Here is a 20,342-nt window from a genome sequence, read left to right as displayed (position 1 = left end):
TAAATAAAATACCTGAGGCAATGAGGAACATTTACATTCAAGCCACAGCACACAATTTTTTAAAAAAGTGATCTAAGCCGGACATGGTGGTGCACACCTTTAACCCCAGCACTTGGGAGGCAGAGGTAGGAGGAATGCCAAGAGTTCAAGGCCACCCTGAGACTATATAATGAATTCCAGGTCAGCCTGAGTTAGAGTGAGACCCTACTCTGAAAAAAAAAAAACAGTGATCTAACCCTTTTTTTTCCTTTGATCTAACCCTTTAATATGATATATCTATATTTATATCTGTGTATATATATATATATATATATATATATATATATATGTATATATATCATATAATACACACACACACACATATATTTAAGTGAAGAGATGCTCCATTTTGGAAATTCTTTTACTTTAGAAATATCTGTTAAAGTGTGATGTACAAAACTCTATGGCAATTTATATAATATATAATGCTGCTTTTATTTATATTTTGTGTGAAAGAGTGTCACGTGTATTCCAGGCTGGCCTTAAACTCACTATGTAGCTGAGGATGACCTGAAATTTCTGACCTTCCTGCCTCTAACTGGGATTATAGGCTTGCACCTAGTGCTGGGATTATAGGCTTGCACCACCACACCCATTCTAAGTGGTGCTGGGGATTGAACCTAGGGTTTCATGTCTGCCAGGCAAGATCCTTGCGTGATCCTTTTTTGTGGTTTGAATGTGAAATGCCCCCACAGACTCATGGATTTGAACACTTGGTTCCCAGCTGGTTGAGCTGTTTGGAAAGGTTGTGGAACATTTAGAAGGTGGAGCTTTGCTGGAGGAAGTGAGTCACTGGGTGGTTGGCTTTGAGATTTTATAGTCAGACTCCATTTCCTATTGACTCTTTCCATTCTACCAATTGTGACAGCGCACACTTTTAATCCCAGCACTTGAGAGGCAGAGGTAGAAGGATCACTGAGTTTAGGCCACTCTGAGAATACATAGTGAATTCCAGGTCAGCCTGGGCTAGAGTGAGACTCCACCTTGGAACCCCCCCCCCAAAAAATATATATATACAAGCCTGTCTAGTTATGGATACACATTTATACACATTCCTGTTTAGACCCTTGAAAGAATCATATAGAGTTTAAACAAAAGAACTTTCTTGTTGACTTTTAAACATTCTTGTTTATATTTGGCAGACTGATGATAAAGGCATCTTTGCAACATGCCTTTCTCAAGAATACCAGCTGGCAGCTGAAACATTTAATTTGACCCCATCTCAAATGTGGGACCTGTCTCATAAATCCATCAACTACATCTTTGCTTCTGACAACACCAGATCTGAACTGAAGAAGAAATGGAATCACCTGAAACCCAAAGTGTTAAACTTCTAAGCTGAAATGGGATGAATTGCTATTGATACATATATTGTAATTAAGGTCTTCCTGCCATAATCCACTTAGTAAACTGACCACCACTTCTTTGAAACCATAGCAGCCAGAGCTCTTAACACCAGCACCTTACACACGGTAGGTGCTAATAAATATCTTTTTTTTTTCTTTCAAGGTGGGCTCTTGCTGTAACCCAGACTGACCCGACCTGGAATTCACTTTATAGTCCCAGGATGGCCTCAAACTCATAACCCTCCTACCTCGGCCACCACGCCCTGCTACAAAAAGAATGGGCATCTAGCCACTACACCAGACTCCAGATGCATGTGCCACTTTGTGCAACTGACCTTATGTGGGTACTTGGGATTCAAACTCGTGTCTTTAAGATTGCAGGCAAGCACCATAACTACTGAGCCATATGTCCACCCCAGTAAATGTCTTTTTGTTTTGTTTTTTTTGAGGCAGGGTCTCACTAGGCCACACTGACCTAGGATTGGCTATGTAGTGTCAGGGTGGCCTTGAACTCACAGCAATCCTCCTACTTCGGCCTCCTGAGTGCTGGATTAAAAGCGTGCACCACCGCACCTGACCTAAATGTCTCTTTTAAATATACCTAAGCAAGCGATCATAAAGCTCCAATATATATGTTTTCTCTTGTAACATGGCCAATTCTAGATACTACCAGATTTAGAAGAGGTGTATTATACTCACTTATAAAGGAATCTTGGGCAGAATCTTAGAGAATAGATAATGCCAATTAATTTCATGAGTTTAGTATAATAAGAGTTTAAATATTTGATATGAGAGATGACATCTCATAAATATGTATGTAGAATTGTACTTGATGTTGACAGTTCAAATAAAAGTTGTATATTTTTCTGTGCTCTACCTGCTTTTCTGGCTTCATTTTGGGCTGTTTGGTTTTGATTTATTTTTTTCCCCCCTAGCCCATCAAGATGTTAAAAATTCTTTTTTTTGGTTTTTCGAGGTAGGGTCTCACTCTGGTCCAGGCTGACCTGGAATTAACTCTGTCATCTCAGGGTGGCCTTGAACTCATGGCAATCCTCCTACCTCTGCCTCCCGAGTGCTGGGATTAAAGGCGTGCGCCACCACACCCGGCTAAGATGTTAAAAATTCTTAATACATGGCAGCTCTGGTTAACTCTCCCCACTTCCCACCTCCCTACCCTACCTTCACCCTCCAACCCTTACATTCCCCCTTTATATCACTTAGATCTGCTACCTTCCCTCCCCTCTTCTAGTTTGCTGGAATCCACACACCTTTTTTTTTTTTTATTAGCATTTTCCATGATTATAAAAAAATCCCATGGTAATTCCCTCTCCCCCCCCACCATACACCTTTTTTTTAATGTTTTTGTTCATTTTTATTTATTTGAGAGTGACAGAGAGAGAGAACAGGCGCACCAGGGCCTCCAGCCACTGCAAACAAACTCCAGATGCATGTGCCCTCTCGTGCATCTGGCTAACGTGGGTCCTGGGGAATCGAGCCTCGAACCAGAGTCGTTAGGCTTCACAGGCAAGCGCTTAATCGCTAAGCCATCTCTCCAGCCCTGGAATCCACACTCTTATCCTCAGAACACATATTTAAAGGTTCTACGCTATGACTGATGTATGAGAGAAATGCGCTGTTTGTCTTTCTGCACCTGGGTTACTTCACTTAAATGTATTTTCCAGTTCCTTTCTAGCCAGTTTTCTTTTCTGTATGTCTGAATAGAATTTCACTGAAATACGTGCCCTGTGTTCATTATTCACTCTTCAGTTGATGGATCCCTAGGCCGATACCATTTCTTTGCTATTGTGAAAAAAAACAGCAATAAATACAGATTAAAGAAGTATCTCTATAGTATGGTATAGTCTTTCGAGTATGTGCCCAGAAATGGCATGCTCTTATGACAATTTTTAGCCGTTTGTGATACCACACTGATTTCCATAATGGCTATATAAGCTTGCTAGCATTTGGACTGAGGTGAGATGGAAACTTTTTAGAAACTGTGTGCGTGTATGTGTATGTGTGTATGTGTGTGTTACTAGAGCTCAAACTCAGGGCTTCAGCATGCTGGAATAACAAGCCCACCATCCATGGCTTCTGGGTTTTGTATGTGTGTGTGCTTTTAAGTTTTTAGTGTTTTTTTTTTTCAAGGTAGGGTCTCACTGTAGCCCAGGCTGACCTGGAATTCATTATGTAGTCTCAGGCTTGTCTTGAACTCACAGAAACCCTCCCACATCTGCCTCCGGAGTGATGGGGGCAGAGGATCAAACTCAGATATTCTAGCTTGAGTGGCAAGCACTTTATCTGCTGAGCCATCTTCTTGGCCCTGCCCATGATTCTTAAATTTGTTCTTACCATAGTGTCCTGAATAGTTTGAAAGTCCTGTTCATTCCTTGTTATCTTTGTCCTTGTTGGAGCTCCCTCAGAGCTCATATCTTCTGTCTTCTCAGTTCATTCTGCTAATAAGTTTTCCCACAGAGTTTATTTAAGATACTGTGTTCTAGTCTTTGTTTTGTTTTTCCTGAGCATTTCTATCTGTATTGAATTCCTCTCATGTTTTCATCTGCTTCCTCTTGTTCTTCAGCTGTTGGGGACTCTTCAGGAGTTCATTTCCTCCTCTTATTCCTTTGAACTACTTTCATCAGTCTTCTGAATTCTGTTTTTGGGATTTAACTTCAGTCTCAGTGTAGACAATTACTGAAGGATAATTTTTGGAAGAGGTATGTTACCTTGATCTTAAAAAAACTTTTTTTTAAGATTTATTTTTATTTATTTATTTGAGGCAGAGAGGGACTGAGAGAATGGGTGCCAGGGCCTCTAGCCACTGCAAACCATGTGCTTCTGGCTTATGTGAGACCTGGAGAATAGAACTAGGGTCTTTAGGCTTGGCAGGCATGCACCTTAACTGCTAAGCCATCTCTCTAGCCCATGTTACCTTGATCTTTATGTCACTTGTGTTCTTGACTTGTGACTTAGGTATCTGGAACTGGGTTGTTGGTTGAATTTATTTCTTTAAATTTTATTTCTTTAAACTCACCTTTATTTTGATACAAGGGCTTGCTCTGATCAAGAGGGACTAAGTTACTATGGGATTTCAGTGTTGTTTCCTCCTGATAAGTGTTCTGATAGTGTTTAGGACACAAGTCTGTCTCGTGTTTACTTTTCAACAGCCTCATGAAACGGCCAAAGGCTCTTAGGTGACTGGTGACCTGAAGGCTCTCAGATACCCAAGATGAAGAATGGGCTAAAGTTTTATAGGTACATAGAACTCCACATAGATGAAGGGTGGGCCAAATGTTCTCAGGTACACAGAGTTCCCCTGGAGGTGAAAGGCAGGTGAAAGACTCACAGGTGTGTAGAGCTCCCTGGAGACAAAGGAGGCCTTAAAGCTCTTAGGTGTGCTCAACTCACTAAAGATGAAGTTGGGACCAAAGGCTCTGGGGTACACACAGCTCTACAGAGATACAAGGCAGCCCAAAGCTCTCTGGTAAAGAGTTCCCCAAATAGGAAGGGTAAGCCAAAATCTAGGTTGCACCCAGCAAACTAGGCACAAAGGGCAGGCTTAAGGGTTCAGTAAATAGCAAGTCCTGAGATCTTCACATCTTTTTTGTTTGTTTGTTTTGAGGTAGGGTTTTTTGCTCTAATGTAGACTGACCTGGATTCCCTATGTAGTCTCAGGCTGGCCTCAAACTCACAGTGATCCTCCAACCTCTCTGCCTCCTGAGCACTGGAATTAAAGACATTTGCCAACCACACCTGGCCTGAGTGCTTCATGTCTTTACCTCTGTGTTGCTGGAAGAGACTACAGAGTTGTTAACTAATCATCAGTATTAGAATTACTTGTCTAAGGAGAAAGGGGAAAAACAGATTCCTGCCAAGCTTTCTAGCTTGTTTTCATGAGTGCACGCATGCATGAGAGAGAGAGAATTGGCATGCCAGGGCATCTAGCCACTGCAGTTGAACTCCAGACATGTGCACCACTTTGTGCACATGCATCACCTTGTGCATCTGGCTTATATAGGTTCTAGGGAGTCAAATCTAGGTCCATAGGCTTCACAGGCAAGTGCCTTAACCACTAAGTCATCTCTCTAGCCCAGCTCTGTAGCTTTTGACAGTAGATCTTTGTTTTCTTAGTTTAATCAGACTCCCTACACTTGCTTTAACCCTTGTAAGTATTATCTCTCAAGACTGTTAATGCCAAGCCATGTTGTATACCATAGATTTGTGTAGATGCTTACTAATGAGGTGACTCTAGTGGCAAATAAAGCTGGCTGCTGAAATCTGGCTTTGCCCTTCTAGTGATTGCCCCTACGAAAGGGGTTGAAGACATTGCTCCAATAAACGGGGACAGTCTGGGGGCTAGAGAGATGGATTCATGGTTAGTGCACTTGCCTATGAAGCCTAAGGGCCCAGTTCAACTCCCCAGTACCCACATAAGCCAGATGCACAAGGTGGTACATTCACCGGATTTGTTTTTAGTGGCTAAAGGCCCTGGCCTGCCCATTCTCTCTGTTTGCCCTTTTCTGTCTCAAATAAATAAATAAAACTTAAAAAAAAAATGGAGGCCAGGCATGGTGGTGCATGCCTTTAATCCCAGCACTCAGGAGACAGGTAGCAGGGTCACCATGAGCTCAAGGCCACCCTGAGACAACATAATGAATTCCAGGTCAGCCTGAAACCCTACCTCAAAGAAACCAAAATAATAAATAAAAAATAAAAAGGAGACAGACTGCTAGACCTTATTTTTCATTTAACTTTTTTATTCACAAACTTCCTTAAATATACCATGATCATAATCCCACCATTTGGGAGGCTGAGGTAGGAGGATTGCCATGAGTTTTGAGACCAGCATGGTGCTACCCAGCATCTTCCCTTCCTTCCCTTTCAAATCATCCCCCCCACTGAATCCCTTCCTTCCAGCTAGTCTTTCTTCTATTTTTTAAAATTTTATTTATTTTTGGTTTTTTGAGGTAGAGTCTCACTGTAGCTCATGCTCACCTGGAATTCACTCTGGAGTCTCAGGGTGGCCTTGAACTCATGGCGATCCTCCTACCTCTGCCTCTCAAGTTCTGGGATTAAAGGCATGAGCCACTATACCTGGCTTAGTCTTTCTTCTATTTTGATGTTTTCATTTTTTCCCCTCCTTGTGCAGGTCTTGTATAGGTAGGATCAGCCACTATGGGGTCATGAGTATCAAGGCCACTTTTTGTCTGGAAGTCAGTATCAGTATTGTAAGTACTCCTTCCCTCCCTTTGGCTCTTTCATTCCTTCCACTACCTCTTTTGCAATGATCCCAGAGCCATAGAGGGTATGATAGAGATGTCTCACTTAGTACTGAACACTCTATGGTTACTTCTCAGCACTTTGGTCACCACCATCTAAAAAGAGTTTTCTAGCTTGTCTTTTAAAATTATTACGAAATTATTATATTTACTGAGGGAAGTACAGAGCCAAGGAAAGACACCCACATGGCTAGAGATCCCACATAGAAGGCCTGGGAAAACCATGGAAAGAAAAAAGTTGAAGGAGCACCTGCCGTGTGGGGAGCTGTAGTGGGTAAAGAAGCCCATGTGGAGAGTAAGGACTAGGGGGCCCTCCCCTTGGCTCAGCCCTGCTGAGGGAAAATTTACCCACAGCTGGAAGTTCCCAAGTGCTCAGAGAGCTTGCCCTCCCCTTGCCAAGGTATTCATAACCTTATAGTGGTAGACTGTCCTCTGGCTCAGGTGAACCTGAGGGCCAGCTGGTTGGTTAGGGCTAGAGGTTGTTTTAGGAAGAGATTAGCCCTGACACCAAGTCCAGGGGGTGAACTTGACCAACTACAATGTTTAAATCCTATGAAAGACCTCCCTCCCCAGAGGGTTCTGATTGTTTGTGGAAAATCAGGTCCAGGGAGCTAGGCAAGAGATAAGAAGTCAGATCATCTTTGATTTCTAGCAAGTGCAAACTTTCCTGCTTTCAGGGGTTTAGTCACCCTAACTGTACTCCCTCTCATGAGAAGACACTAACTGCAGTTAAGAACAGATTACTGAGGTGAAAAGACCTAAGTGAGGTCAAGAGAAGAAATTGAGTAAAGGAAGGGTTAATCAAAATCTAAGAGGGTATGAATAAGTCATATGGAAACCTACTTTTTTGGACAATGGTACATCCAGAAGCCATAGATTGTTACTAGAAAATATTCAGGCCTGGAGAGATGGCTTAGCAGTTAAGCGCTTGCCTGTGAAGCCTAAGGAAACCGGTTCAAGGCTCGATTCTCCAGGACCCACGTTAGCCAGATGCACAAGGGGGCGCAGGTGTCTGGAGTTTGTTTGCAGTGGCTGGAAGCCCTGGTGCGCCCATTCCCTCTCTCTCCCTCTTTCTCTGTCTGTCACTCTCAAATAAATAATAAGCAAAAAATTCTGTTAAAAAAAATATTCAGTGCCAGGGATGGGATACCTTCCAGTGAACTATTGACCAGGGAGGTCCCTGATGCCCCCAAATTATTAATGGTTTATTGTCTATAATTGTGGAAGTTGTCAATAATAAAAAATAAAAGTCAGATGTGGTAGTACCCACCTTTAATCCCAGCACTTGGGAGGTAGAGGTAGGATTGCCATGAGTTCAAGGCCACCCTAAAACTACTGAGTAAATTCCAGGTCAGCCTGGGTTTGAGCAAGACTCTAACTCAAAAAACCAAAAAAAGAAAAAAGAAAGAAAGAAGGTGTTAATGCGAAGTGGGCACACAGCAAACTGGCTGTTTTTAGGGCTATACTTCTTGGGGACTTCTAGGCCTTGGTGAGCATTCAAGGGAACCCAGGTAGATGGAGTTGGATTGTCTCAGGACCATCTGAGCATGAGCTGGCTGAGATTTTCTCCCAGAACTGTTCTCTGAATAGCACAGTGGTGGCTGACATGGTCTGAATCTGTTTCTGTATGGCTTATAAAACAGATGAGATATTAGCAGTTATCAGGAATATACACACAACATTTAATCTTGATAATGATGAATATACCATATTTTGTATAATATCGTACCAGAGTGTACCTCTTATAATTTGTCCTGGGGGTAGCCAGGGCCAAAGATTGGTACCGTAGAGCCACTGTGTGCCATTAAGGGCTGTACAAATCTTTTTTTGGCCTCAGGACTTATTTAATAATGTCTTGGCAAAAGTTAGAAGGGACTCACCATTATTAAGTAAGAAATCCTTAATCAGATATACATTATTAATTTGAAAATAACTATTCTATTCTGACATCTATGGTTGTTTTTCCTTATTGTAGAATTAGAACTATTAGAGAGGGGTCTAACATGCCTTACGGCTTTGTTTGTTTCCCCATTTAGAAAGCTCCTGTTGTATTACTTAACAGGCCATTCATATAATATTTTAGGTATTCTTTCATTTTTTTTCTTTTTATTTATTTATTTATTATTTTGGTTTTTCAAGGTAGGGTCTCACTGTAGCCTGGGCTGACCTGGAATTCACTATAGAGTCTCAGGGTGGCCTCGAACTCACGGCATTCCTCCTACCACTGCCTCCCAAGTGCTGGGATTAAAGGCGTGCACCACCACGCCTGGCTCTATTCTTTCTTTTTTCTTTTTTTTTTTTTTTTGGTTTTTCAAGGTAGGGTCTCACCCTAGCTCAGGCTGACCTGGAATTCACTATGGAGTTTCAGGGTGGCCTCGAACTCACGATGATCCTCCTACCTCTGCCTCCCGAGTGCTGGGATTAAAGGCGTGCGCCACCATACCCAGCATATTCTTTCATTTTTGATAATACATTTCTCTCTGAATGTTTAAGACCAAGCAGGTAGCTAAAATTTAATCAAGGATTAATTCTGGAGGTCACTAATGGCGCTCAAAAGGAGACTTTAGGGACCTGGGAGGAACACTACAGCTTTTCTAGTACTGACGTTGTCTGTTAAGATGAGTCATGGTCATGTTGGCCGAGTACTTTTCCCTTCTTTGGGCAACTAGAAGGACTGATTTTCCCTCAGTTGTGGTTCTCATGTTTCAGACTGTACACCAAGTTTTTGTTTCTGGGTCTCTCTATCCTTCCTGATCAGGAGGGCAGGTGACTTACCAGGGGGCCAGTATAGCAGTGTCCCATCATTTCCAGTGGCCTCATGACTTGGGAACAGGGGCCAAAATATTGGCCTTTTTAGCTCTGGTGAATCCAGTTGGCTTTGGCTTCTACATAGGTCCTTCGAACACTTTGAAAGGAAGTTACACCAACCTTGAAGGGTGTACATACAGAGCACATTTGATTAGTCAAACAGACCTGGTTAAAGAAGAGCTTAAAGTCATCATGTCCAACCTCTTAGTTACCCTGTGATGGCACAGACCATATCTGAAGTAGGCATGTCTTATCCTTTAAATATCTAAAAGCTGTAATATATGCAGAACCTGTTACTAGTCTTGAAAACAATACAAATCTAAACCAGTTAATTTAACCTGAATATTGTCAACAAAAAGACAAGAGTGGAGAGATGGCTTAATGGTTAAGACATTTGCCTGTGAAGACAAAGGACCCAGGTTTCCCCAGGACCCATGTAAGCCAGATGCACAAGGTGATGCATGCATCTGCAGTTCATTTACAGTGGCTGCAAGCCCTGGTGTGCCCATTCTGTTTACTTTTCTCTCTCTCCTCTCTCTCTCAAACTAAATTTAAAAATTTTTTTAATTATGTTATTGAAACAAAGGAAAGTAAGAGAGTTATAAAGTCTTGGCATCTGTTTTTATTTTTTTATTTTTATTTTTATTTTTTGGTTTTTCGAGGTAGGGTCTCACTCTGGTCCAGGCTGACCTGGAATTAACTCTGTCATCTCAGGGTGGCCTTGAACTCATGGCAATCCTCCTACCTCTGCCTCCCCAGTGCTGGGATTAAAGGCGTGCGCCACCACACCCGGCTGGCATCTGTTTTGAAAACATCTTTGATTAGTCCAGATACCTGTGTGGGTACCAATTACCCAGAGAACATTGGAAACAGATCCACAGAGCTTGAAATTATTTTTCTCAGATAAGGACCATTGAGCATGAGGCTGTTCCCTAAAGTAGGGAATATATACTTGAGATAGTTTCACTCTAGTCCATCCTGACCTGGAATTCACTATGTAGTCTCAGGGTGGCCTCAAACTCACGGCACTCCTCCTACCTCTGCTTCCTGGGGACTAAGGAAATATATTTTAAGAATTAATTTTCTTATAAGCCATAAACTTTGGTTATCAAAAAATGAGACAGTGCTGGGCGTGGTGGCACACACCTTTAATCCCAGCACTTGGGAGGCAGAGGTAGGAGTATTGCCATGAATTTGAGACCACCTGAGACTACATAGATAATTCCAGGTCAGCCTGGGCCAAAGTGAGACCCCTACCTCAGAAAAAAAAAAGTTATTTAAAATAAAATCTTGATTTAAATTACTTGATTACACATAGTAGAGTAGAACCTGGCTAGTGTTCAGCCAAAACATCTGAGTTCTAATACAACCTTTTGACAAATCTTTTTTGAAAGAGAACACTGTTTGACAACCAATATTTGTAGCTTAATGTTGAATGGATTGATCTTATGTATAATACAAATATAAAATATGTATAATACATACATAAAACAATTTTATGTGTTACCCATGACTTAAAATTGATAAAGTTTAGGTAAGCTATACCAACATATTTTACCTAACAGGGAGATGAATGTTATAGTAACTGATAACAAATCACTTAACGCTAAGTGATTAAACCTAGTAATGACCATTTGATAGAATTAGCGTAAGTAAAATAGTCACTGTCTTTTAATTTTTTTTCCTTTTTATGGACAGCTTCCATGGACAATAAACCATGATAATTCCCTCCTCTCTCTTTCCCCTCCACAAATCCACACTCCATCATATACCCTCCCTCTTTCCATTAGTCTCTCTTATTACAAGCGTGTGAAGATAGTGCTAGGCACCTCGAAGTCATGGATACCAAGGCTAATTTCTGTCTGCTCCCTCGGGTTCCAAAACTTTATCAGTTCCCTCCCCAGTCAAAAGTCATGTGCTGGGGCCGGAGAAATAGCTTAGCGGTTAAGCGCTTGCCTGTGAAGCCTAAGAACCCCGGTTCAAGGCTCTGTTCCCAGGTCCCACGTTAGCCAGATGCACAAGGGGGCGCACGCGTCTGGGGTTCGTTTGCATTGGCTGGAGGTCCTGGCGCGCCCATTCTCTCTCTCCCTCTTTCTTTCCCTGTCACTCTCAAATTAAAAATAAAAAAGTCTCGTGCTAAATAGTGGATCTTTGTTTTCAGCAGGCGGGGAGCTCCTGATGGGAAGGCTCGCGCACGCAGGCAGTAACTTGGGGACTAGCGGGCGCGTCGGGCCGCAGTAACGGGGCTGCTGAGAACGGGTCCGGGCGCGGCCCGCCGGGTCACTCAGCGGAGGCGCAGGGCGGTCCAGAGGCCTCGGAGCCCGGGCTAAGGCGTCCGCAGAGGACTCTGCGGCTCACCCTGGGCCGGTCCCTCTCGTCTTGTCCCTCCGCCCGCCACGTGCATCCCGGCCACTGGGCGAGCCTCACCCCGGGTCCGCCCGGCCCAGGCCAGGCTCGCGGCAGCGGGGTCCCGCTCTCCAGCCGGAAGCCCGAGCGGTCGACGCATGCGCCAGGGCACGGCCGAGACAGGCGCACTTCCGGGACGCCGCCGCCGCCAGAGTCAGGCCCGAGCCGCGCGCGTGCCCGAGGAGGGGGCGCCGGCCGGCGGTGGCCTGGAGGAGGCGGAGACCGAGAGGACTCCAGGTCCGCTGTGGGGATGATTCACGAGCTGCTCTTGGCTCTGAGCGGGTACCCAGGCTCTATTTTCACCTGGAACAAGCGCAGCGGCCTGCAGGTACGGCCGGAGCGCGGGAAAGCGCGCGGGCGGAGGCGGGGCTCGCAGGGCTTGGGGCGTGTCTCCGGGCGGGCTGCCGTCCCCGGGAATGCCTGCAAGCCCGCTGGGTCCCGCCGAGATGGAAGAGGAGGAAGAATGGAAGTGGACCCTGAATGGCCTGGCCTTTGAGTGGGGAACGAGGTCTGAGGTTCCCTGAGAGTTGCTAGGACCCTGGTAAAGAAGGCACTTTCGCCTCTTTCTATGTTTGCTTTCTGTTTCAAACTGAGTTTTGAGGATTATCCCAGATACACAGCGCTCAGGATACTATAAACAACAAATTTTATTGAGTGAAAAAAAAAATGAATTTGAAAGCTGTGATGTTTTTTTCTCATTCTATCTCAGGAAAGTGCACCAAGTGGAGAACTTGAAAGCGACATCGCGAATGAGGAGGAAGGGTTATGTAAAACAGTACGATGTGCATTATCTCATTCAATCTTAACAATTTATGTCCCTCTTACCGATTAATCTAGGATCAGCAACTCCCAGGATCGCATACCTAGTAATTAAATCTGAATCCCGAATTGAGGTCTATCTCCGTTATCTGAACTTTTGCCTCATTCTGTATTCAGTTATACCTGGTGCTCTCAATAACTTAGTTACTCTGGTATTGAAAGCTGCAATTTACGGGTGCACAAAACTGGAGCTCGGGGAACTTTTAAACTACTACTGGCAGTCCTGGATAGGAATTTAGGGATATTTGATTACAAAGTCATGCTTGTTCCTGGGAGAATTGGCAACATAGACTTTGGAAGAGCACAAAAATTATATTCTTAGTCTATAAAACCTATAAATCAGAGCTGGTTTAGTGGTTAAGGCGCTTGCTTGCAAAGCCAAAGAATCCAGGTTCTCTTCCCCAGGGCCCGTGTAAGCCACATGCACAAGGTGGAGCTCGCCTCTGCCATTCCTTTGCAGTGGATCTCCCATTCTCTTTCCTTCACTCTCCCTCCCTACTTTCCTCCCTCTTTCTCTCTCTTTTGAGTGCTTGATTATATGAAGTAAAAAACAGGTAACAGGCCAGGCGTGGTTGTGCACACCTTTAATCCCAGCACTCAGGAGGCAGAGGTAGGAGGATCACTGTAAGTTCGAGGCCATCCTGAGACTACATAATAAGTACATTCGAGGTCAGCCTGAGCTAGAGTGAGACCCCACCTCAAAAAAAAGAAAAAAAAAACAAAACAGTTAACAGTATAGAAAAGGTAGCTGGGAGGGCTGAGAGCCACAAGTATTTCATCTTCCCCTTTATGTATTTGCAAGCAGAGAGAGACAGAGGAACAACAGAGAGAATGGGTGTGCCAGGGCCTCCAGCTGCTACAAATGAACTCCAGATGCATGTGCCACTTTGTGCATTTGGCTTTATGTGGCTACTGGGGAATCAAACCGGTTGTTAGGCTTTGTAGGCAAGCATTTTACCCACTGAGCCATCTCTCCACCCCCTATGTCCTCAGATCTAAAGTAATTTCTTCAGAAAGCTTTCTCTGATCACATCTTTAAAAAAATTTTTTTGACTGTTTTTTTTGTTGTTGTTGTTGTTTGTTTGTTTTTCTAAGTAGGGTCTTGCTCTAGCCCAGGCTGACCTGGAATTGATTATATAGTCTCAGGGTGGCTTTGGAGTCATGGTGATTCTCCTACCTCTGCTTCCTGAGTGCCATTAAAGGCATGTACCACTTCACCCTGCCTTTTAAAAAATTTTTTTTAGTTTTATTTATTTGAGAGCGACAGACATGGAAAGCAGCAGCAGATAGAGAATGGGTGCATCAGGGCCTCCAGCCACTGCAAACGAGCTCCAGATACATGTGCTACCTTGTGCATCTGGTTTACATAGGTACTGGGGAATCGAGCCTCGAACCAAGCAAGTGCTTAACTGCTAAATCATCTCTCAGCCCCACTTCACCCTGCTTTATGTATGTAATGTATTTTGACCATAATTCCTTACCATTACCCCATGCCCTTTCTATTGAAACTTTCTTTCTAACTAGTCCCTCTTTTTTTTTGTTGTTTTTTTGAGGAACACATCTGTTCTTTACTAAGCAGGGTACTTTTGCTGAGAACAGACTCAGATACAGCTAGTTCAGAATAACAGGCCTCAAATCATCAAAAACAAAAACCAGTAACAAAAAAGAAAGCCTTCTTGCTATACTAGATCTAAATGAGGTTATACACATCACAGACAGAAGGGCACTGACATATGGATAATGAGCACAATCAACTTCCACTGAGAGTAGTATGACTGTACTTCGTTATCTGGGTGTGTGAAGTGTGAATTAGCTTAAAAGTATTTCATAATGGAATTATGTGTGCAATGGAATTTCATGCAAGGTCAGGAAAATCACTACCCCCCCCAAAAAAAGTTTCTATTGAGAATATCAATGGAGAACCTGTAGCTACCATTGGATTTTGGTATTTTCAAAGTAACCCCAATGTGAAAAATATCACAGTTGCTATCTTTTAGTCCAAGACACATAATCACGCAGTGTTAAACATAATAGCAATCCACAAAGTGTAGCATTCCCTTAATTATGTCTCCAGACATTGCCAATGCCACCTGGGGGCAAAGTTGTCCCATAGAGAAACCCAGATGTAAGGTAATATAATATATGGGGGGGGGGGCGGGCCTAAAGAGCTAACCCACTGGTTAAAGGCACTTGGCTTGCAAATCCTGACAACTTAAGTTTGATTCCCCAGTACCCATGTAAAGCTGGATGCGTAGAGGTGCACAGACATCTGAAGTTTGTGTTTGCAGTGGTGGGAGGCCCTGGCTTGCCTATGTACTTTCTTTCTTTTCGATAAATACATAAATATTTAAAAAAATATTGTTTTGGGCTGGAGAGATGGCTTAGTGGTTAAGCACTTGCCTGTGAAGCCTAAGAACCCCAGTTCAAGGCTCAATTCCTCAGGACCCAAGTTAGCCAGATGCACAAGGAAGCGCACATGTCTGGAGTTCGTTTACAGTGGCTGGAGGCCCTGGTGCACTCTATCTCTCTCTCTCTCCCCCTCCCTCCCTTTTTCTCTCTCTGTTTATCGCTCCCAAATAAATAAATAAAAATAAACAAAAAAATATTGTTTTGCTGAAACAAAATTATCAGCATTGAGTTTAATAGAATAACTTAGAGCCAAATGTGGTAGCTCATACCTGTAATCCCAGTTGTAGTGAGGCACAGGCAGGAGGATTCCTGTGAGTTCAAGGCCAGCCTGGGCTAGATAATGAGTTTCAGGCTAGCCTGGGCTACAGAATGAGAGGTATAGTAACTTGTCTAAGTTTTTAAGCAAGTAAGAGACAATTTAGGGATACAAATTGAGGGAGTCTGGCTCCAAAGATAGGTTTTTCATTCCAATTTTAGTATATGTGCAAGTACTAAAGATAGGTTTTTGTTGTTTTTGTTTGTTTGTTTTTGTTTATCGAGGTAGGGTCTCACTCTGGCCCAGGCTGACCTGGAATTAACTGTATATTCTCAGGGTGGCCTCGAAACCCTAGTGATGCTCCTACCCCTGCCTCCCAAGTGCTGGGATTAAAGGCATGCACCACCACGCCTGGCTTCAAAGATAGGTTCTTTAGCACTATGCTATGCTATCTCACATATATGTGTGAATGCATATGCGTATGTATAAAATATGTGTACATGACACATGTATGCATGTGCATTTTTTGTGGGTTTGTACATGCCACAGGGCATATGTAGAGGCCAGAGGAAAACCTTGGGTGTTAGTCCAAACCTTTTATCTTGTTTAAAGCAGAGTCTGTAGTTTGCTGCTGCATATGCCAGGCTAGCAATCCTGAGAGCTTCTGGGGTTCTACTGTCCTGAAGAAGTGCTGGAATTGCAGGCACTCCTTCCTGTATTTGGCTTTTCATGGGCTCAGGGGATCTGAACTCAGGTCCTCTTTTTGCCATGGAGCCATCTTCCTAGACCCTGTTTTGCTTTTCTTTTTCCTTCCCTGATACAGGGTCTTACTTGATAGCACAGACTTGCCTTGAATTCCCTACATCACTCTGTAGCAAGGCTATTTTCCATTTTGTAGTCCTCCTGCCTCGCCCTCCCGAGTGCTGGGATTAGAGGTATATGTCACTATGAATGGCTCACCCAACGGTTAACTTTTACAAATTGATTGAAGCTGGCAATGGTGATGCACACCTTTAATCCCAGCACTTGGGAGGTAGAAGTAGGAGGATTGCTATGAATTCAAGGCCAGTCTGGGACTATAGAGTGAGTTTCAGGTCAACCTAGGCTAGAATGAGACCTTACTTTGAAAAAAACAAACAAGGGCTAGAGAGATGGCTTAGTGGTTTAGGTGCTTGCTTGCAAATTTTAAGAACCTATGTTCAATTCCCCAATACCCACAGAAACTAGATGCACAAGGTGGCACATGCATCTGGAGTTTGTTTGCAGTGGCTGGAGGCCCTGGCGTACCTATTCTCTATCTGCTTCTTTCTCTTGCTCTCTAGTGTCTTTCTCCAATAAATAAAATTAAAAACAACAACAACAAAGCCAGGCCTGGTAGCGCACGCCTTTAATCCCAGCACTTGGGAGGCAGAGGTAGGAGGATCGCCATGAGTTCAAGGCCACCCTGAGAATACAGAGTGAATTCTAGGTCAGCCTGAGGTAGAGTGAGACCCTACATCAAAAAAACAAACAACAACAACAACAAAAAGCAGTTGATTTATTGAACAAATATATTCCACACATTTTTTTCAACTTGAATTGTTATGAAACTTTTTTTTTTCTTTTTCTTTTTCAAGGTAGGGTCTCACTCTAGCCCAGGCTGACCTGGAATTTACTATGGAGTCTCAGGGTGGCCTCAAACTCACGGCGATCCTCCTACCTCTGCCTCCCAAGTGCTGGGATTAAAGGCGTGCGCCACCACGCCCGGCTAGTTATGAAACTTATATGTCACATTGAGCTGTCTGTGGTGGCACACACCTTTATTTAATCCTAGCACTTGAGAGGCAGAGAGGTAGGTGGATCACTGTGAGTTCAAGGTTAGCCTAAGACTACAGAATGAATACCAAGTCAGCTTGGGTTGAGTGACATCCTACCTTGAACAAACAAATAACAACAACAACAACAAAAATGGGAGCTGGAGAGATGACTTGGTTAAAGCGCTTGCCAGCAAAGCCAAAGGACCCAGGTTTGATTTCCCAGGACTCACATAAACCAGATGCAAAAGGTAGCACATGCATCTGGAGTTCATTTGCAGTGGCTAGAAGCCCTGGTGCACCCATTCTTTCTTTCTTTTTTCTCCCTCTTTCTCTGTTTCTCAAATAAACTAATAAAAATATTTTTTAAGAAATACAGATGCAGGGCTGGAGAGATGGCTTAGCGGTTAAGCTATTGCCTGTGAAGCCTAAGGACCCCAGTTCGAGGCTCGATTCCCCAGGACCCACGTAAGCCAGATGCACAAGGTGATGCGTGCATCTGGAGTTTATTTGCAGTGGCTGGAGGCCCTGGCGTGCCCATTCTATATCTGCCTTTTTCTCTTCCTGTCTGTTGCTCTCAAATAAATAAATAAAAATAAAAAAAATTTAAAAATTGTGATCATATCTTTGAAAAAAATAAAAGAAATACAGATATAGCATGTGCCCGTAACCTCAGCACTCAGGAAACTGATACTGAAGGATTGTGAGTTTCATAGCAACCTGGACTATATAGAAAGACCTTATTTCAAGCAAACAAACAAAGTTCATAGAAATTTTCTAAGTTCTAAGACTATGTCTAAGAAACCCTTGGAATCTACAGACCCTAGTCTGAGTAAGATTGCTATACACACTGTTACCATCAAGTCACAACCCCATATCCTTATAGTATAGGCTACTCCGTGAAGATGACATAAGAAACAAATAATAGTGACTGCCTCCAGTTAGGTTTGTTTAATTTTTTAAAAATTTATTTATAAGCAGAGATAGATAGAAGAGAGACAGACAGGCCTGGAGAGAATGGCTTAGTGGTTAAGGCATTTGCCTGCAAAGCCAAAGGATCCTGGTTCGACTGTCCAGGACCCACGCAAGCCAAATGTACAAGGGGGCACATGCATCTGGAGTTCGTCTGCAGTGGCTGTAGGACATGGCTTGCTCATTTTCTCTCCCTCCCTCTCTCTCTCTCTTTCTCTCTGTGTCTTGTTCTCAAATAGATAAATAAAATATTTAAAAAAAATTTTTTTTTTTAAAAAGAAGACAGAATGGGCATGCTAAGGTCTCCAGACATTGCAAACAAAGTCCAGATGCATGTGCCACCTTGTTTATCTGGCTTACGTGGGTACTGGGGAATCATACTCAGGTCATTACGCTTTGCAGGCAAGCGCCTTAACTGCTGAGCCACCTCTCCAGCCCAGGTTGGCTTATTTTTAATATACACCATTTTGTGTTGTGCAAATTCTTTACTGAAAGTTGTCTGTTTAAGACAACTGGGATAAGGAACACTACCTTTGTAGTGATTTAGAACTTTCTTACCAGAATTTGCCAAGCCTGAGTGGGCAACTTAAGGAAAAGAAAAGGAAAATAGTAAGAAAGGAACAGATAGTATGTTGTAAGCATTTTAAGCACCCCAAAGAGCATGAGTGGTTACTAGCAGGTATTTTTTTTGTAACTGTCCCTCTTGTAGGTGTCCCAGGACTTCCCATTTCTCCACCCCAGTGAGACCAGTGTCCTGAATCGACTTTGCCGTCTTGGCACAGACTACATTCGCTTCACTGAATTCATTGAACAGTACACAGGCCATGTGCAGCAACAGGTGGGATCCTATTTTCTGGATATATGCTTCTGGAGAGCAAGAATACTACCAGGCTTTCAGTGAATCCATTGGTGATTCATGTGAAGTAAGTTAGGAATTTCTGGAAGTAATCCTAAATTTATAACTCTAGAAATAAGGCAAGGTCTCCGAGTGGTTTTTCTTCTACAACAAAAGAAAACTTGCACATCTTATGAGTATCTTATTTTGTATGATGCAGAGATATGTGCTTTTCCAGATTCTAAAGATTCTTGGACATCTTTTTTGGAAAAGTAAAAAGTTACTTTTCTTTTTCATTTTGTAAAAGTAAAGATACTGTTTTCTAGAATGACATAAGATCAAAATAAAAATTGGCTGGTATAAACCAGTCTGGTCCGTCTTTCCCTGTGCTTACTGTTCTTAGTGTAGCTATGAGCATTTATCTTCAGGAGCTACTAGTATCTTTTGTATCACTTGCTGGCTACACTGCTTTGTAACCCCTGAGCCCAAGCTTCCTAACACATTTCTTGCTGAATTTTGTTTTTCTGCCAACCACACTCAAAGCCTGATCAACCTGGTCAGCACAAAGAATAGACAAAGAGTTGTAGTCCCCTGCCAAAAGTTAAGTGCAATTTCTCATTAAAAAAAAAAAACTACATAAGAAGTTTGTACAAAAAAAAAACTTGCAAGCCAGGCATGGTGGTGCATGCCTTTAATCCCAGCACTCGGGAGGCAAAGGTAGAAGGATCGCTGAGAGTTCAAGGCCACCCTGAGACTACAGAGTGAATTTCAGGTCAGCCTGAGCCAGAGTGAGACCCTACCTTGAAAAACCAAAAAAAAAAAAAAAAAAAAAAAAAAAGAAAGAAAGAAAAAGAAAAAAACCTTACAGCATTCCTGAAAGATAAGCCATGTCTGTGCATAAGCCCTTGCTGGGTCTCATAGTCCTCATGTTGGCTCCCAGGATTATTTTCTTGCTGAATTGTCAAACTGGACAAGAGAAGGAATATTAAGATGAAGATTGAGATACTTTTCTTTATTCAATAAATATTTACCCTCTGTTAAAGAACCATGCTAGTAGCTAAAATAAAAACTGAGTAAAATGACCCTGACTACATGAAGTTCTTGTCTTATGCAAGAGACTGCTAATAAAAACAATTCAAGCAGTAAGTAAAGATGAAAGCAATAAGGTGAAGCTACTGATTCCATGTGAAAAGTTTGAGGGCCGGGTGTGGTGGCACACAACTTTAATCCCAGCACTCAGGAGGCAGAGGGAGGAGGATCAATCACAGTGAGTTCAAGGCCACTCTGAGACTACCTAGTGAATTTTGGGTCAGCCTGGGCTAGAGTGAGACACTACCTCAAAAAAAAAAAAGTTTGAAAGGGCTTTGCAGAGAACAAGAG

At 42.9% G+C, this 20,342-nt stretch overlaps 2 protein-coding genes across 7 annotated transcripts in view; both read left to right on the top strand.

Annotated features, from left to right (window-relative positions):
• Positions 1-2,261, top strand: part of Adal (adenosine deaminase like) — a 35,052-nt gene extending 32,791 nt beyond the window's left edge. For 2 of the 3 annotated variants that reach the window (XM_045157252.1, XM_004660882.2), the window contains exon 11: positions 1,182-2,261. In XM_045157252.1, the coding sequence (XP_045013187.1) occupies positions 1,182-1,376 (195 nt within the window). In that variant the 3' untranslated portion in view covers positions 1,377-2,261. The remainder of the gene's footprint in view (positions 1-1,181) is intronic. The other variant, XM_045157253.1, reaches the window with a different exon arrangement.
• A 9,776-nt stretch (positions 2,262-12,037) lies between these two features.
• Positions 12,038-20,342, top strand: part of Tubgcp4 (tubulin gamma complex associated protein 4) — a 59,038-nt gene continuing 50,733 nt past the window's right edge. Inside the window, exons 1-2 of one of the 4 annotated variants that reach the window (XM_004660881.3) lie at positions 12,038-12,206; positions 18,837-18,965. In XM_004660881.3, coding sequence (XP_004660938.1) covers positions 12,129-12,206; positions 18,837-18,965 — 207 coding nt within the window. In that variant the 5' untranslated portion in view covers positions 12,038-12,128. Of the gene's footprint in view, positions 12,207-12,289; positions 12,420-18,836; positions 19,051-20,342 lie in introns of those variants that run through there. The other 3 variants (XM_045155918.1, XM_045155919.1, XM_045155920.1) reach the window with 3 other exon arrangements.

This window comes from Jaculus jaculus, chromosome 8 (genome assembly GCF_020740685.1).
Source record: "Jaculus jaculus isolate mJacJac1 chromosome 8, mJacJac1.mat.Y.cur, whole genome shotgun sequence".
Lineage (NCBI taxonomy): Eukaryota > Metazoa > Chordata > Mammalia > Rodentia > Dipodidae > Jaculus > Jaculus jaculus.
This window is presented reverse-complemented; position numbering and strand designations above follow the sequence as displayed.